Source organism: Podarcis erhardii, assembly GCF_964252035.2.
Source record: "Podarcis erhardii genome assembly, chromosome: 4".
Taxonomy (NCBI): Eukaryota; Metazoa; Chordata; class Lepidosauria; order Squamata; family Lacertidae; genus Podarcis; species Podarcis erhardii.
Window position 1 is genome coordinate 4,784,808 of NC_138508.1, and position 15,130 is coordinate 4,799,937.

A 15,130-nucleotide genomic window follows, 5' to 3' on the forward strand; every position below is an offset into this window, starting at 1 on the left:
ATATAACTTTATCTCTTTCAGGATCTCCTGCGACTTTGGTTTCATTCTCAATTTCTTTTCTCCTTCCTTTATTTTCTCCAGAATTTTATCTTTTTTCTCATTTTGGACTCTCTTCTTAATTGCATTCTGTTGCATCAGAAATCCACTCATAACCGCTTTGCTTGCGTCCCAGATTACTCTTTTTTCAACAGTGGTGTTCATATTTATCTTGAAATAATCTCTCAGGGTTTTTTGGGCCTTCTTAGTCACTTCTTCATTCCTAAACAAAGTGTCGTTCATCCTCCATCTAAAGGAACCATTTGGTGTTAGTTTCATTTCCATCTTCACAGCATTATGGTCGGAGCAAGTTTTAGGGCAGATTTCCACTTTTCTAATCTTCGGAGCCAGCCCTCTAGTTGCACAAATTTGGTCAATTCTTGTCGATGTCATTTTGGCCTCAGAGAAGAAAGTTCCCTCTATTCCCAAAGGGTTCTTCATTCTCCGTGTGTCCACTAAATCCATATTGTCAGTCATATCAAAAAAAGTTTTTGGTAGTCTACCATCCTTAGTAACTACCTGTTGTAGATACCACTCCATTCATGTCCCCCATCAAAATTATATTGTAGTCCATGTAATCCTTCATCCTGGAGAAGAGTGACTGGCACCCCACTAGTCACTCTTCTCCAGGATGAAGAGGAACCATTGATGAGCACCCTTTGGGTTCGGTCAGTCAGCTAGTTATAAATCCCTGAGTGGTAGCATAGTCAAGACCGCATTTTACCAGCTTCTTTACAAGAATATCATGAGGCACCTTGTCAAATGCCTTGCTGAAATCAAGGTAGGCTACATGAACGCAGTGGGTGCTCATCAATGGTTCCTCTTCATCCTGGAGAAGAGTGACTAGTGGGGTGCCACAGGGTTCTGTCTTGGGCCCGGTCTTATTCAACATCTTTATCAACGACTTGGATGATGGACTCAAGGGCATCCTGATCAAATTTGCAGATGACACCAAACTGGGAGGGTCGGCTAACACCCCAGAGGACAGGATCACACTTCAAAATGACCTTGACAGATTGGAGAACTGGGCCAAAACAAACAAGATGAATTTTAACAGGGAGAAATGTAAAGTATTGCACTTGGGCAAAAAAAATGAGAGGCACGAATACAAGATGGGTGACACCTGGCTTGAGAGCAGTACATGTGAAAAGGATCTAGGAGTCTTGGTTGACCACAAACTTGACATGAGCCAACAGCGTGACGCGGCAGCTAAAAAAGCCAATGCAATTCTGGGCTGCATCAATAGGAGTATAGCATCTAGATCAAGGGAAGTAATAGTGCCACTGTATTCTGCTCTGGTCAGACCTCACCTGGAGTACTGTGTCCAGTTCTGGGCACCACAGTTCAAGAAGGACACTGACAAACTGGAACGTGTCCAGAGGAGGGCAACCAAAAAGGTCAAAGGCCTGGAAACAATGCCTTATGAGGAACGGCTAAGGGAGCTGGGCATGCTTAGCCTGGAGAAGAGGAGGTTAAGGGGTGATATGATAGCCATGTTCAAATATATAAAAGGATGTCACATAGAGGAGGGAGAAAGGTTGTTTTCTGCTGCTCCAGAGAAGCGGACACGGAGCAATGGATCCAAACTACAAGAAAGAAGATTCCACCTCAACATTAGGAAGAACTTCCTGACAGTAAGAGCTGTTCGACAGTGGAATTTGCTGCTGCCAAGGAGTGTGGTAGAGTCTCCTTCTTTGGAGGTCTTTAAGCAGAGGCTTGACAACCATATGTCAGGAGTGCTCTGATGGTGTTTCCTGCTTGGCAGGGGGTTGGACTCGATGGCCCTTGTGGTCTCTTCCAATTCTATGATTCTAATCCAACAGAGTCTCATGCAACTTCTTTAAAAATTCCGATTTCCCTTCATTTGGTGCATAGATGCCTTACTATCAAAAATTTATCTCCTTGTGATTGAATTTCAATTGCAACAAATCTTCCTTGATCATCTTTAAATATAAGTTTCGGTGATAGGCTCTCCTTTGCATAAAGTACTACTCCTCTTTTTTGAACTTTTTCTGATGAAATAAATTCATGGCCCAATCTTTTATTACTCAGTATTTTCCTATGTAGCCTTGTCACGTGTGTTTCTTGTAGACAAATCAAGTCCAATTGTTCCTTTTTCAATAAATGAAAGACTCTGCGCCTTTTTTCGGGGGAATTCAGTCCATTAATATTCCAACTTAATATTTGCAATGCCATGATGTGATTACTCTGATTTTCCTCCAACTACACCCAATGCTTGCTCTTCTTCTGTTGATATCACTGGATTGTCCAGTCCGAAGGGTAGTTTGGTTATGTCCAGTATTCCTTTTTTTGGTGATCTTCTGTCCAATGCTTTTTGTTCTGGTCCTCTATCAGGTGATCTTCTGTCCGATGCTCTTGACTCTTTTCCAGACCCCTTCTGCAGATCTTCTTCGTAATTATTCAAAAAATTAGCTTTATCTTCTACTGATTTTATTTTTATTTTCCTTCCTTTGAAACTGAAGGATAGGCCTTGGGGAAATTCCGACCTAAGGTTAATTTTGTTCTTTCTCAGCAGGGCAACCAAATCACTGTAATTGGACCTAAGATCCAAAAGGTATTTCGGGATGTCTTTAAAAATCTCCACTCTTGAATGTAGTACTTCCAAAGGATTCTGATAATGCCAACCCAAAATTTTATCTCTCTCTTTTTTAGTTCAGAGGGTAATCAAACAGTCTCTTATTCTATTCTTCTCTTTCTTCCCTCCTCTTCCAAGTCTAAAGGCAGTCACGATTTTAAATTCATCCTGTTCCAAATCCAAATCCCAAAAGTCTGCAAATTCCTACGTCATTTCTTAAAAGGGCAAATTGAAAGCGAAATTGTATGGCAAGTAGTGGAAGAAAAAAAGGTGGCATTTGAAAAAACACACAAAGAAAACCTGGAGGGGTGGCCTCCTCCAATATTTAATAGGGGGGGACAAAGACCCCTTGGCATTTAGGAGTTGGCCGTATTCCCTACACCCACACGTCTCAGAATGCTTAGAACATCAAAACACAACATAATAACACAAAACATCACATGTTAAAATAGTATTAGATGTCAATAAGAAAAAGGCCCGGTTAAAAAGCTGTGGATTTGCCTGGCTCCTAAAGCTGTATACTGGTTTTTCTGACCTTTGTATGGATTCTTTGATGGGAAGTGAGTTTAGAGCTAACAGTGAAGCTCTTTCCACATTCCACACACTGGTAGGGTTTCTCCCCTGTATGAATTTTGTGATGGGAAGTGAGAGCGGAGCGCTGACGGAAGCTCTTTCCACATTCCACACACTGATAGGGTTTCTCTCCTGTATGAATTCTTTGATGGGAAGTGAAATTGGAGCTCCTACTGAAGCTCTTTCCACATTCCACACACTGATAGGGTTTCTCCCCTGTATGAATTCTTTGATGGAAAGTGAGACTGACTCTCTGCCTGAAACTCTTTCCACATTCCACACACTGATAGGGTTTCTCCCCTGTATGAATTCTTTGATGGGAAGTGAGAGAGGAACTATCTTTGAAATTCTTTCCACATTCCACACACTGATACGGTTTCTCCCCTGTATGAATTCTGTGATGGGAAGTGAGAGAGGAGTTATCAGTGAAGGTCTTTCCACATTCCACACACTGATAGGGTTTCTCCCCTGTATGAATTCTGTGATGGGAAGTGAGAGAGGAGTTATCAGTGAAGGTCTTTCCACATTCCACACACTGATAGGGTTTCTCCCCTGTATGAATTTTTTGATGGGAAGTGAGAGAGGAGCTCTTCCTGAAGCTCTTTCCACATTCCACACACTGATAGGGTTTCTCCCCTGTATGAATTCTTTGATGAGAAGTGAGAGAAGAGCTATGAGTGAAGCTCTTTCCACATTCCACACACTTATAGGGTTTCTCCCCTGTATGAATTCTGTGATGAGAAGTGAGATGGGAGCTGCGACTGAAGCTCTTTCCACATTCCATGCACTGATATGGTTGCTCCCCTGTATGAATTCTGTGATGGGAAGTGAGAGAGGAGCTTTTCCTGAAGCTCTTTCCACATTCCACACACTGATAGGGTTTCTCCCCTGTATGAATTCTGTGATGGGAAGTGAGAGAGGAGCTACATGTGAAGCTCTTTCCACATTCCACACACTGATAGGGTTTCTCCCCTGTATGAATTATTTGATGGGAAGTGAGACTGACTCTCTGCCTGAAACTCTTTCCACATTCCACACACTGATAGGGTTTCTCCCCTGTATGAATTCTTTGATGGGAAGTGAGATTGGAGCTTTGAGTGAAGCTCTTTCCACATTCCACACACTGATATGGTTTCTCCCCTGTATGAATTCTTTGATGGTAAGTGAGAATGGAGCTCTTCCTGAACCTCTTTCCACATTCCATGCACTGATGGAGTCTCTTTCCAATGATATTTTGTTGATGGCAAGTGGAATGGGAGCTCTGACTACAGCTTTCTCCACACTCCAAATTTTTGCGTGGCTTCTCTTCTCTGGGGATTTTGTCGTGGTCACCTTTGTTCTTGATTTCCGTTTCATCACAATCTGCATTGGAGACAAAAAGGGATTAGAGCCTCAGGAACAAATGGAGAAGAACTGAAGGGAGCTGGGTGTGTGTTCATTACCTGTATTGTTTGTCATTAACCAACATATTTATTATGAGATTCTGATGTGTTGTTGAATGTTGCTTTGTTTGATATAAAGTAGTGGTCAAAATTGTGGAAGACTTTTGGGGAAAAAGTGTAGTTCTTCTTTTGGAGTAATATTATAAATTTATATATCAATGGAAATATAATTTGATCAAGAATGCAATCAACAATGCAATCAAACTAAGTTTGTTCATATTATATCAAACCTTATAGCCAAATAACGAGAAAAAAGAAGCACAACTTGCTTAGGTTGACTTTTGTCAGTGTCTTATATGATTGCTATCAAGTTGGTCATTTAGTGAGGTTGAAAAACATAATCAAATTAAAGAAATGGCACAAAGAGTTGACTGGTCACCCAGAAAGTGATGTAAAATTGTACTATTAAGTGAACAAGGCTACAGTTATGAAGAAATTAGATGAAAAATTGGGAAAAACTAAACCGAAGCTGGCGATTGAAGAATGGAGAGACTGTGCCTACATGACAGAAGAAAATCATCTGGGTGTGTACAAGACGATATGGTGCAATGTAATGGGAAGTTGAGTGCAAGTCTGGTCTAAATGTTAGAATTCTAAGGAAAAAGGCATTGTTATCTCTCCAACAAAGGTTGAAAAGATGAAACCCATGTTAACTGTACAGCGGAACAACGGGACAGTGTTATTTGGAGGGATGAGACCCAAATCTCCTTGCTTGGTAGTGATGGCATGAAATATGCGAGGAGAAGAATCAGAGAAGATTTACACCCTACTTGCATTACACCGACTGTGAAACACCCAGACAATGTGATGATCTGGGGTTGTATGGCAGCAAAAGGTGTGGGCAGAATTTGCGTCATTAATGGGAATATAAATGCGGAAAAATGCATAAAAGAAATACTTGAGCCCAAACTGAAGTGTTCCGCAGGTGATCTTTTCCCAGATACTGAAGCATTTTTATATATGCTTCATATGCTTGAAATATATATGCTTGAAATATATTCTATTTCAACAGGATTCAGCTCCATGTCATGTTGCTGCTGTGTGCAAAAGGTGCTTTGGAATGGCCTGGGAATAGCCCACAATTCAACCCAATCAGAAATCTATGTAGCCGACTAAAGAAACTTGTTATACATGTTTGATGTATTAGATGATTTTAATATTTTTTTGGAAGCCACCCAGAGTGGCTGGGGAAGCCCAGCCAGATGGGCAGGGTACAAATAATAAATTATTATTATTATTATTATAGAAGTAACCCAGCAATAAAGCTCAATTAACAGAGGCCATAATTGAGTCTTGGTTTCCCATTATTACAGCTGCAGAACTAAAGACTTGGTTCACTTCAAGTGAAGGCGTTGTAAGGCCGTAATTAAAGCTAAAGGTTACCAATGGTTACCAAAGGTTTCACGTTTTTTCTTTAGGACTGCTGTTCTAATAAATACTCCTTCATAAAAGTCATGGCATTACATTCTTCATTAAATTATCTTTCCATTGCTATATAATTGTATGGTATTACTCCACACAAAAGTGGTGTTATGAGCCATCAAACCTCAGAAATACACTTTTCACAAAAGGTTTCCACAATTTTGGCCACTATTAGAAGTTGTTCATTTTAAAGTTAATGTTCTTTATATATGGGATCAGATTATTATTATTTATGTTTCATGATTATATGAGTGTTGGAAGCCGCCCAGAGTAGCTGGGGCAACCCAGCCAGATGGGCAGGGTAGAAATAAAAATTATTACTATTACTACAGTGGTACCTTGATTTAAGAACAGTCCTCTTCTGGAAAAGATTAAGTTTGTAAACCGAGGTACCACTGTATCATCATCATCATCATCATCATCATCATCATCATCATCATCATCATGACTGCTGCTGTTGCTGCTTGCGTGAGTGCTGGGAAGACCGCTCCGTCTCCTGCCAACTCCATCCTGCCTAGGGGGCGGGGCCTGCACTTACCACTACAGTTTAGAGGCCTGAGCAGCTACTTGCAGCAAGGGACAAAATGGTTTTAAATGTTTTAAGTGCTTTTAATTTGTAGCACTTTAAATGGTGGTTGTTGTTTTTTATAATATTATATTATTTCATTAATTTATTTTTGCTTGGGGTGGGATAAGCATTTAGTCAGGGTGGGGAGTAGTTTAATTTGAGCGCTATTGTTTCTTGCTTTGGTTTTATTATTGTTGTTGTTATTCTGTTAAGTTATTATATAGTTTGTATTTTGCTTTTTAAGGGGAAGGGTCATGGCTGCCTGGGAGTGGGCCTCAGCCAATAGATTGAGTGGGGCAGGTTCCAAAGGGGGGAATGTATTGGGACACCCAATCTCAGTGATCACGGGCAGGAGGAGGAGTTATGCTAAGACCAGACCAGACCAAGGAGGCAGGTTTAGTCGTTGTTGGAGGACTATCCCTGCCTCCAGGTCTGGTCCTGACCGGAAGGATACAGTAATCAGCAAGGGATACCCACATGACCTGAAAGTGTTGCTGTGCAATGCCAGGTCAATGATGAATAAAACCTCTGCCATCCACGACCTGATTGTGGATGGCGGATTTGACTTGGCATGTGTGACAGAGACCTGGTTGGATGAAGCAGATGGGCCTGTCCTTGCCGCTGCTTGCCCACCAGGTTTCTCTTACGCACAGCAACCCAGGCCATGTGGGCGGGGGGGGGGGGTTTGCAGTGATTTTTAGGAAGTCATTAGTCTGCACCAGGCGTCCTATTGGGAAGACCCAGTTTTCTGAGTGCATGTTCTGGAAGTTGGGCAATAGGGGCAGTACAGGATTCCTTTTGGTGTACCGACCTCCCCGCTGCACCAAGGATTCCCTGCCCGAGCTGCTTCAGGTCGTGGCGGATATGCTCCTGGAGACACCTAGCTTGGTTGTCCTGGGGGATTTTAACATCCATGCCGACACGACCTTACAAGGGGCCGCTCGGGACTTCGTGGAAAGCACGGCCTCCATGGGGCTGTCCCTGAATAAGTTTGGCCCAACTCATAGCCGCGGACATGCCTTAGACTTGGTGTTTACCTCTACGGATGTTGGTGATCTGACATTAACTAAAAGCGAAACAAAAGAAGTGCCATGGTCAGATCACTTCCTGGTGCAACTGGACTTCTCCGCAACCCGTCCCCTCTGCAAGGAGGTGAGACTGATTCAGATGGTCTGCCCCCACCACTGAATGGATCCAATTGGCTTCCAGAGAGTGGTAGGGGATGTTTTATCCCAAGTTAATGGCCTTTCAGCAGATTCCCTGGTGGCACACTGGAATGCGGAGTTAACCAGGGCTATGGACTGTCTGGCTCCGAAGCGCCCTCTCCGATTGCATGGAGCCTGGACAGCCCCGTGGTTTCCCCCGGAGCTGAGGGTGATGAAACAATTGATGAGACGGCTAGAGCGCCGGTGGCGGAAAACTCATTGTGAATCAGACCGGACACGGGCTAGAGCTCAACGCCGAGCCTACCAAGTGGCAATGGCGACGGCGAAGAGGGTCTTCTTTGCCGCCTCCATTGCATCTGCAGAAAACAGCAGAAGGAGACTTTTTCAGGTGGTTCAGAATCTATCGGATTTTTTAAAAAAATAATATTTATTCAAAGTTTCAAAAATACATAAATACAATAAAGAACAGAAAAATACAACAGAAAAAAGAAAAGAAAATGTTTTAAAAAAGAAAAAAGAAAAAAGTGGGAAAAAGAAAAATACACATCCCATATTACATCTTTTCATTTGCTTGTTTCTTAGACCTCCTCGCACCTCCCTTTTTGTATTCTGACTTAATTCGTTGTTTCAGCAAATTCTTCCCATATTTCTCAATTTTTATTTAAATAATTTATCTTAACAATCTATCTTATTAATTAATTCAACATATCCTTTCCGTCTTTTACCATATTCTGTTATTCAATTTACCTTAATGTATTTAACCTTATCTTACCTTAAAAGCCTTAAAATTCAAAGTTTAAATCATATTTATACATAACTCCTTAAATCCTTTCTACTAAAGCCAATTAATTCCTTTCCAGCATTTTCCCTAATATTTCATTAATATTACACTAATTTCAAAAACAAAAAAAGAATTTCCCCCTAGTTGTTATCCAACGCCCCTTCTTCCTGGTTTCGGGTTATGTCAGTCCTTTCTATACATTCCATCCAGTCCATCAATCTGGTGATCTTATATCCGAGGCCCTTAAGTCTCTTCTATGCCCCTTCTGCAGATTTTCTTGTTCTTGTTTGTAGTTGCACTCTTCCTTGCCTTTTGTTGGTTTCTTTCTTAATTTCTTCCCTTTCTCCTTGGGGAGTAGGTCTCCGGGGGATTCCAAACGATAATCTCCATTTTCCTTCATCAAGCCAGCCCATTCCCCACAGTCCCACTCCCTGTCATCATCTTTGAAATCCAAAAAGTGGTTGTCCAAAAAGTAATTGTCAACATGTTTCATAGTCCCACCAGATTTAAGAGCTTCCTTAACTCCAAACACTTCCAGGTACACTCCAAGTTCAATCTTCCAATGCAACAACTTTCGCTCCTGCAGGACTTTGGATCTCTCCATTTGTATTGCTTGGGGTGCGATCACAACCTCTTCCATCTTCCTCTGCCCTTGCACTTGCCCAGTCAAACCAGTTTACTCTCTCTCCTGCAGGCTTAAACAGTCAATTCCCCCCCACTTTTCTCCTGCTTTCCAAGGGGGTTTTATTGGTTGTAGAAGCAGGAAAATTCAATCTTTAAAACAACTTTCCAGGCTCTTAGAATGTAAAGTTTTTGCTTCAGTCTATTTACGGTCTTCCTGTTTTAACCTTCCCGCTTCAGTGCCTAATTCAAGAATTTCTTGATCCAATTTTCCGTTTTTACTCACGGGTATTTGTTTAGAGTCCGAATGTCAACAGGAAAAAGTCAGTGCTCTCTGGCGATGGCTGTGCGGCTTCCCTCCATGAAAGTAGCAATCGCTTCGCTGCACCGCGCTGCTCACCCCACTTTGCTCCGGAGCCCCAAAAAGGGGTTCCCCCGCGAATAGGGGAGGCGCTCTTGGTGCTCTGCCGAACCCTACGTTCCCAGGCTCCTCCGCCTGGAATTTCTAGCGGGTCCCAACCTTCACCGCGGTGGGAAGACCCAGTTTCCACGGAGCCCATTCCTCCGATCGGAGGAACTCCGCCATTCGCCGATGGCGCTAACCTAATCTATATGAAGCCGCTGGGAGAGATCATCAGGGGCTTTGGACTGGGTGTTCATCAGTATGCAGATGACACCCAGCTCTACGTCTCCTTTAAATCAGAACCAGTGAAGGCGGTGAAGGTCCTGTGTGAGTGCCTGGAGGCGGTTGGAGGATGGATGGCGGCTAACAGATTGAGGTTGAATCCTGACAAGACAGAAGTACTGTTTTTGGGCGACAGGGAGCGGGTGGGTGTGGGGGATTCCCTGGTCTTGAATGGGGTAACTGTGCCCCTGAAGGACCAGGTGCGCAGCCTGGGAGACATTTTGGACTCACAGCTGTCCATGGAGGCGCAGGTTAACTCTGTGTCCAGGGCAGCTGTCTACCAGCTCCACCTGGTATGCAGGCTAAGACCGTACCTGCCCGTGAACTGTCTCGCCAGAGTGGTGCATGCTCTAGTTATCTCACGCTTGGACTACTGCAATGCGCTCTACATGGGGCTACCTTTGAAGGTGAACCGGAAACTGCAATTAATCCAGAATGTGGCAGCTAGACTGGTGACTGGGAGTGGCCGCCGGGACCACATAACACCGGTTCTGAGAGATCTGCATTGGCTCCCAGTACGTTTCCGAGCACGATTCAAAGTGTTGGTGCTGATCTTTATTGCCCTAAACGGCCTCGGTCCAGTATACCTGAAGGAGCGTCTCCACCCGCATCGTTCAGCCTGGACACTGAGATCCAGCGCCGAGGGCCATCTGGCGGTTCCCTCATTGTGAGAGGTGAGGCTACAGGGAATCAAACAGAGGGCCTTCTTGGTAGTGGCGCCCACCATGTGGAACGCCCACCCATCAGATGTCAAAGAGATAAACAATTACTAGACATTCGGAAGACATCTTAAGGCAGCCCTGTTCAGGGAAGTTTTTAATATGTAATGCTGTACTGTTTTTAACACTTGATTGGGAGCCGCCCAGAGTGGCTGGGGAAACTCAGCCAGATGGGCTGGGTATAAATCATCATCATCATCATCATCATCATCATCATCATCATCATCATCACCACTGCTACTTCTACCTGAAATTCAATGAGTCTAGCTCTTCTCTGGCATGGATTTTGTTTGGCCCAGTCATGGCATCCCCTCCATCTGCAATGTCAGTCGTCTCTTTGGTCAACCCAAGACTGACAGGAGCAAAAACAAAAACAGAAAACCTGAAGCTACTTATCTTTCCTAACAATTCTGAAGCTGACATTGAAGATGGCCTGGGCAGTTGAGACCAGCCCAATCGTGGTGGAAAAAGGAATAATCTGAGGAAGATTGTTCAAAGAGAAAACTGTAAGTTACTCTTTATTGTGGGGGTGTTAGGTTCCCAGGTGTTGTAGGGGCCACTATTGAGCTCTGTGAAAATATATGAGGTTGGTCCATAGACGTATTTTTTGAATTTCCAGGCAGATATGACGATCCCACAGGGAGCCTTACCAAGAGAGGCCACGATCCCACGATTCTCCTCCATGACGTCCTTATGCAGAGCTCTCTGGTCAGGATCCAGCAACGCCCACTCCTCATCTGTGAAACGAACAGCGACATCTTCAAAGCACACTGGACCCTAAAAGAAAAAGGGAAATATCCTCCTCTGAGACAGCAGAAATATGATCTGCTACACAATGCTCTGTTGTTTCCTTCCTGTAAATTGCGGTGTTGTTTCAATAGGATTGCTTTGCTGCACATTTTAATTATGGGTGCTTATTTTATTCTGTGTTTTAATTATGGGTATTTGTCTTTGTGCAAATAGGTGTTACTCCGCCTTGTGTTTTCCAAGTCATTCTGCCTACGCAAGCATTCCAGTTTCCCCAATGGAAGGATCCACTTTCTCCTCTCCTCCTGGGCTGTTCTGGGAAGGTTCCCTCCCAATACCCTAGAGCCAAATTCAAGGGGTTCAGGGGGGCATGGAGAGGGGGATGAATGGGGGGCAGACCCGATTTTTCATCCGAAAGGGCTGGTTAGGTGAATCCAGGCCACTATTTGTTCTCATTTGTCCACTGCTTAGATAACAATTTTAGCATTCAGTGATTAATTGAAATAAGCCTATTTTTGTCTCCTGGCTCTGAGAGACAAGCGGGGGGTGTGTGGCTTCTGGCAAAAGGAGAGGGAGCCACCGGTGGCTCATCCTTCTCCTGACTCACCTCAGCTTCTCGACCTTCCTCTCCCACTTGCCTCCTTCCTCTTCTGCCTCTGATTCTGCACTGCATTCTGCCACAGAGTCTCCCAGCTCACTACGCCCTGTAACCCCTTCAGCTTCTGACACCTCCTCTTCCCAGGCTTCTCCCTCTTCTCCCTCTACCCGCCCATCCTTCCTCCACCTCCACTCCTTCGGCTCTGAGCCATCTTCCCTTCCTGGTTCCCCGGCTGCTTCCTCCCACCATTCCTCTGTGCCCAACCAGTCCATGACATTGCTCCATCCCTCGGCCTCTGGCCCCACAAGGCAGCTTCCCCTGACCTGATCTGGTTCCACAGCTGCTGCTTCCCTTCTGGACCAATAAAAAGGCGGATCAGGAGGTCTTGCTGGCATCCTTCTGCCACCTGCAAGAGAGAAAAGGTTAGCAGGACGCCAGGAGTGCCTGAATCTCTCACAGGTGAAACAGGGCATCTCTAACTACAGATGGGCCTTTGAGAAAGCCTCACCCGCTGAGAGCATTTAGACGTTTGTGCCCATTTCATATGTTTGTTTGTGCAGAAATACATCTCCCCTCCTCTGGACCCTTGTTCCCAACTGTCTCCCCCCAAAACAAGATGAAAAAACCCTCAGATGAGTTGGAAAACCAACAGAATGAGACCAAACGGAGAAAAACCACCTTCCTCCTTACCCAGTGGCCTCTCTCTGGTGTCCGACGGAGGCCTCTCTGCCTCACAGGAATCCAGGTCCATTTCTGCAAAGAGATCCTTTCCCTGAAAAAGAAACAAGGATTCAAAACAGAGAATGAATGGTGAGAAATGTTAGAAAGAGAATGACAAAGACTTAAAGGGTGTTAGGTATCATTCCATGGATGGGCCATCAGCAGACCATTATGGGATGTTCTCTGTCCTGTTTGGAGCCCCTTGGGAGTATCCAGAGGAAAGTCTCTCTCACCTGCTTTCTCTCCTCTGCCTGACTCAGGAGGAAACCTTCGGCCAGGGCCACCGCCTGGGAACTGGTCTCCGCTCCACAGTCCCTCACCCAGCTCTCCATCTCTGGTGGAAGGACAGCCAGGAACTGCTCCAAGATCACCAGGTCCAGCATCTCAGCTTTCGTGTGCCTTTCTGGCTTCAGCCACTGGTGGCAAAGGTGGTAGAGTCGGCTGCCAACCTCTCGGGGTCCTTCGGCCTCCTGGCAGCAGAACTGCCTCAACTGCTGGCTCTGCACCTCTGAGCGGAGGGTGTCCTCCTCACCCAGGATCTTCTGCACTGGGTTTCCCCAGAATCCCCCAGTGCTCCCAGTTCGGCTGGCATGGCCTCTTCCTGCTTCAGGGCCAGCTGAGTCTTGCTCATCCATCTGTGCTGTCAGGAAGCCTCTGAGAGATCGGAAGGAACCCTTTGGTCTTCTGCCAAGTTCTGCCCGTCTTAATGAGAAGCTGCAGCAAATCCTACAAAGCAAATACATTGTTCTGTTACAGAATTTGTAGGACGGGGGGGAAATGGTTCCCTGAGCAAGCATGGATGAGTCTTGCTGGGAACCAGGGCTGGACTTCACCGCATCCCAGACCATGAGCTATCATTTTGAAAAGAAAGAGGAGGAGGAAGAGGAGAAGACATAAGTCTCTAGCCTTCTAGCAATGCAAAATGTGGAGGCAACTGAAGGGATTTCTGTCAGATTAATCAACCTGGTTTCTGCTGCCTCCCAGTCAATGCATGAAGTCAGAACCAACTGACAATAGAGTCATTTGTATCTTGTGATAAATGGATGCTTTTCTCTAGTGGGGGTCCTGACCTGGGGGTCCTCTGGAGTTGCTCCCCAATCCCACCCCCACTCCCCTGCTTCTGTCTCCTTTTCTTGCACTTGGACTCTCAGCCATTCTCAAGGTAGACTCCTGGGGTGGGGTCCCTTTTTCTTTGCTCTGAGGGCCAGGTATTGGCATGGCCAAAGACATCTCCTTTGAATTTAGGTATGTAATTTATTATTATTAGTAATAGTATTATTCTGTTAGATAGCTTAACAGACACACACACACACACACACACACACACACACACACAGCCACTGATGCCAAGGTCCCTGGAGGCTCAGTGAGTAGCAGTGCCCATTTCCGGCTGCTTTGCCAGCAACAATCCCTTTGGGACAGAGAGGATGTGGTCCTGGGATGCCCTGCTCTGGGTGCGAGGGGATTGCTGCAGTGGCCTCCGTGGGGAGCTGCCCTGGGAGACACTGGGAAACTGGTCCCCAATGCAGCAGCCAGACTCTGGCCTGGGATCCCTCTCCTTATTCCTGGCCTTTCTCTCCCACCTTAACTTCCTCCCTCCCTGTGGGGTGTTTTTTTTTTTCTGGGGGGCTAGTCCACCTCCTCGTCCAGCTTTGGAAAACCATTTGCACCTGTTTCCTCGGTTGTGCAATGATGCTGAGCGATGTAACTCAAAGTTAAAGTCCCAGGGACTCCTTTGTTTAAAGAAGGGAGATTTCGTGGAAGTCAGGGATCCTCTGATCTGCAGGAAGGAGAGTGTTGCAGGCCTGGCCCCTCCCTGGCTGGACCCTCTCCTCCTCCCTGACTTGGGGTCCCCCCCCCCCGCAGGAGCAGATCAGGCCCCCCAGGCCTCCTCCCCTGCTGCAGCCCTGGGACACCCCCCCCCCCCGGTCTCCCCACTGCACCCTCTGGGGGGGGAGAGAGGAGACTCACCAGATCCCAGGAGGGGAGAGCGAGGCAGCCCTTGCAGGAGAGACCCCAAAGCAAGGAAAGGACTGGGGAGGGAGGGGGATTGGCTCTGGAGGACCTGGCCCCCCCTTGCTTCCTGGCCTCTCTAGGAAGGCAGCTCGGTTCCCTTTAACCCTTGCCAAGCCGAGTCCTCCCCCGCTCAGCCCTCTCTCAGATTCTTATATTTTTTTATGGATTTCGGGGGGCAGCTGCCCCCCCCCGGCTACGCCCATGCCCAGATATCCTTTTGGGGGAGAGGCTCTTGGCTGGACTCTGAGCATCTCCCTCCCTTGGCCAGAAACCAGAGGAAGAGCCTGCAGGGAAAAGGGCTTTGCAGGAGGCAAGGAAGCTCCTCCTGGAATTCAGGAGTGGAGAGAGAGGAGGGGATCCCAGGGTCATCTAGTCCAACCCCCAGCAGTGCAGGAATCTCCCTAAAGCATGGATGGAGCGGAACTAGATATTGATCATCT

General features: G+C 45.8%; 1 protein-coding gene across 1 annotated transcript in view; it reads right to left on the reverse strand.

Moving 5' to 3' along the window:
* The window catches only part of LOC309340996 (uncharacterized protein), a 126,097-nt gene extending 111,374 nt beyond the window's left edge, over nt 1-14,723 (reverse strand). The window contains exons 1-6 of the mRNA XM_081860368.1: nt 14,646-14,723; nt 12,908-13,400; nt 12,645-12,726; nt 12,278-12,360; nt 11,260-11,386; nt 2,946-4,567 (exon numbers count right to left, since the gene is read on the reverse strand). Of these exons, the coding sequence (XP_081716494.1) occupies nt 3,141-4,567; nt 11,260-11,386; nt 12,278-12,360; nt 12,645-12,726; nt 12,908-13,309 (2,121 nt within the window). The 5' untranslated portion in view covers nt 13,310-13,400; nt 14,646-14,723 and the 3' untranslated portion in view covers nt 2,946-3,140. The remainder of the gene's footprint in view (nt 1-2,945; nt 4,568-11,259; nt 11,387-12,277; nt 12,361-12,644; nt 12,727-12,907; nt 13,401-14,645) is intronic.
* Between the last annotated feature and the right edge of the window lie 407 nt (nt 14,724-15,130).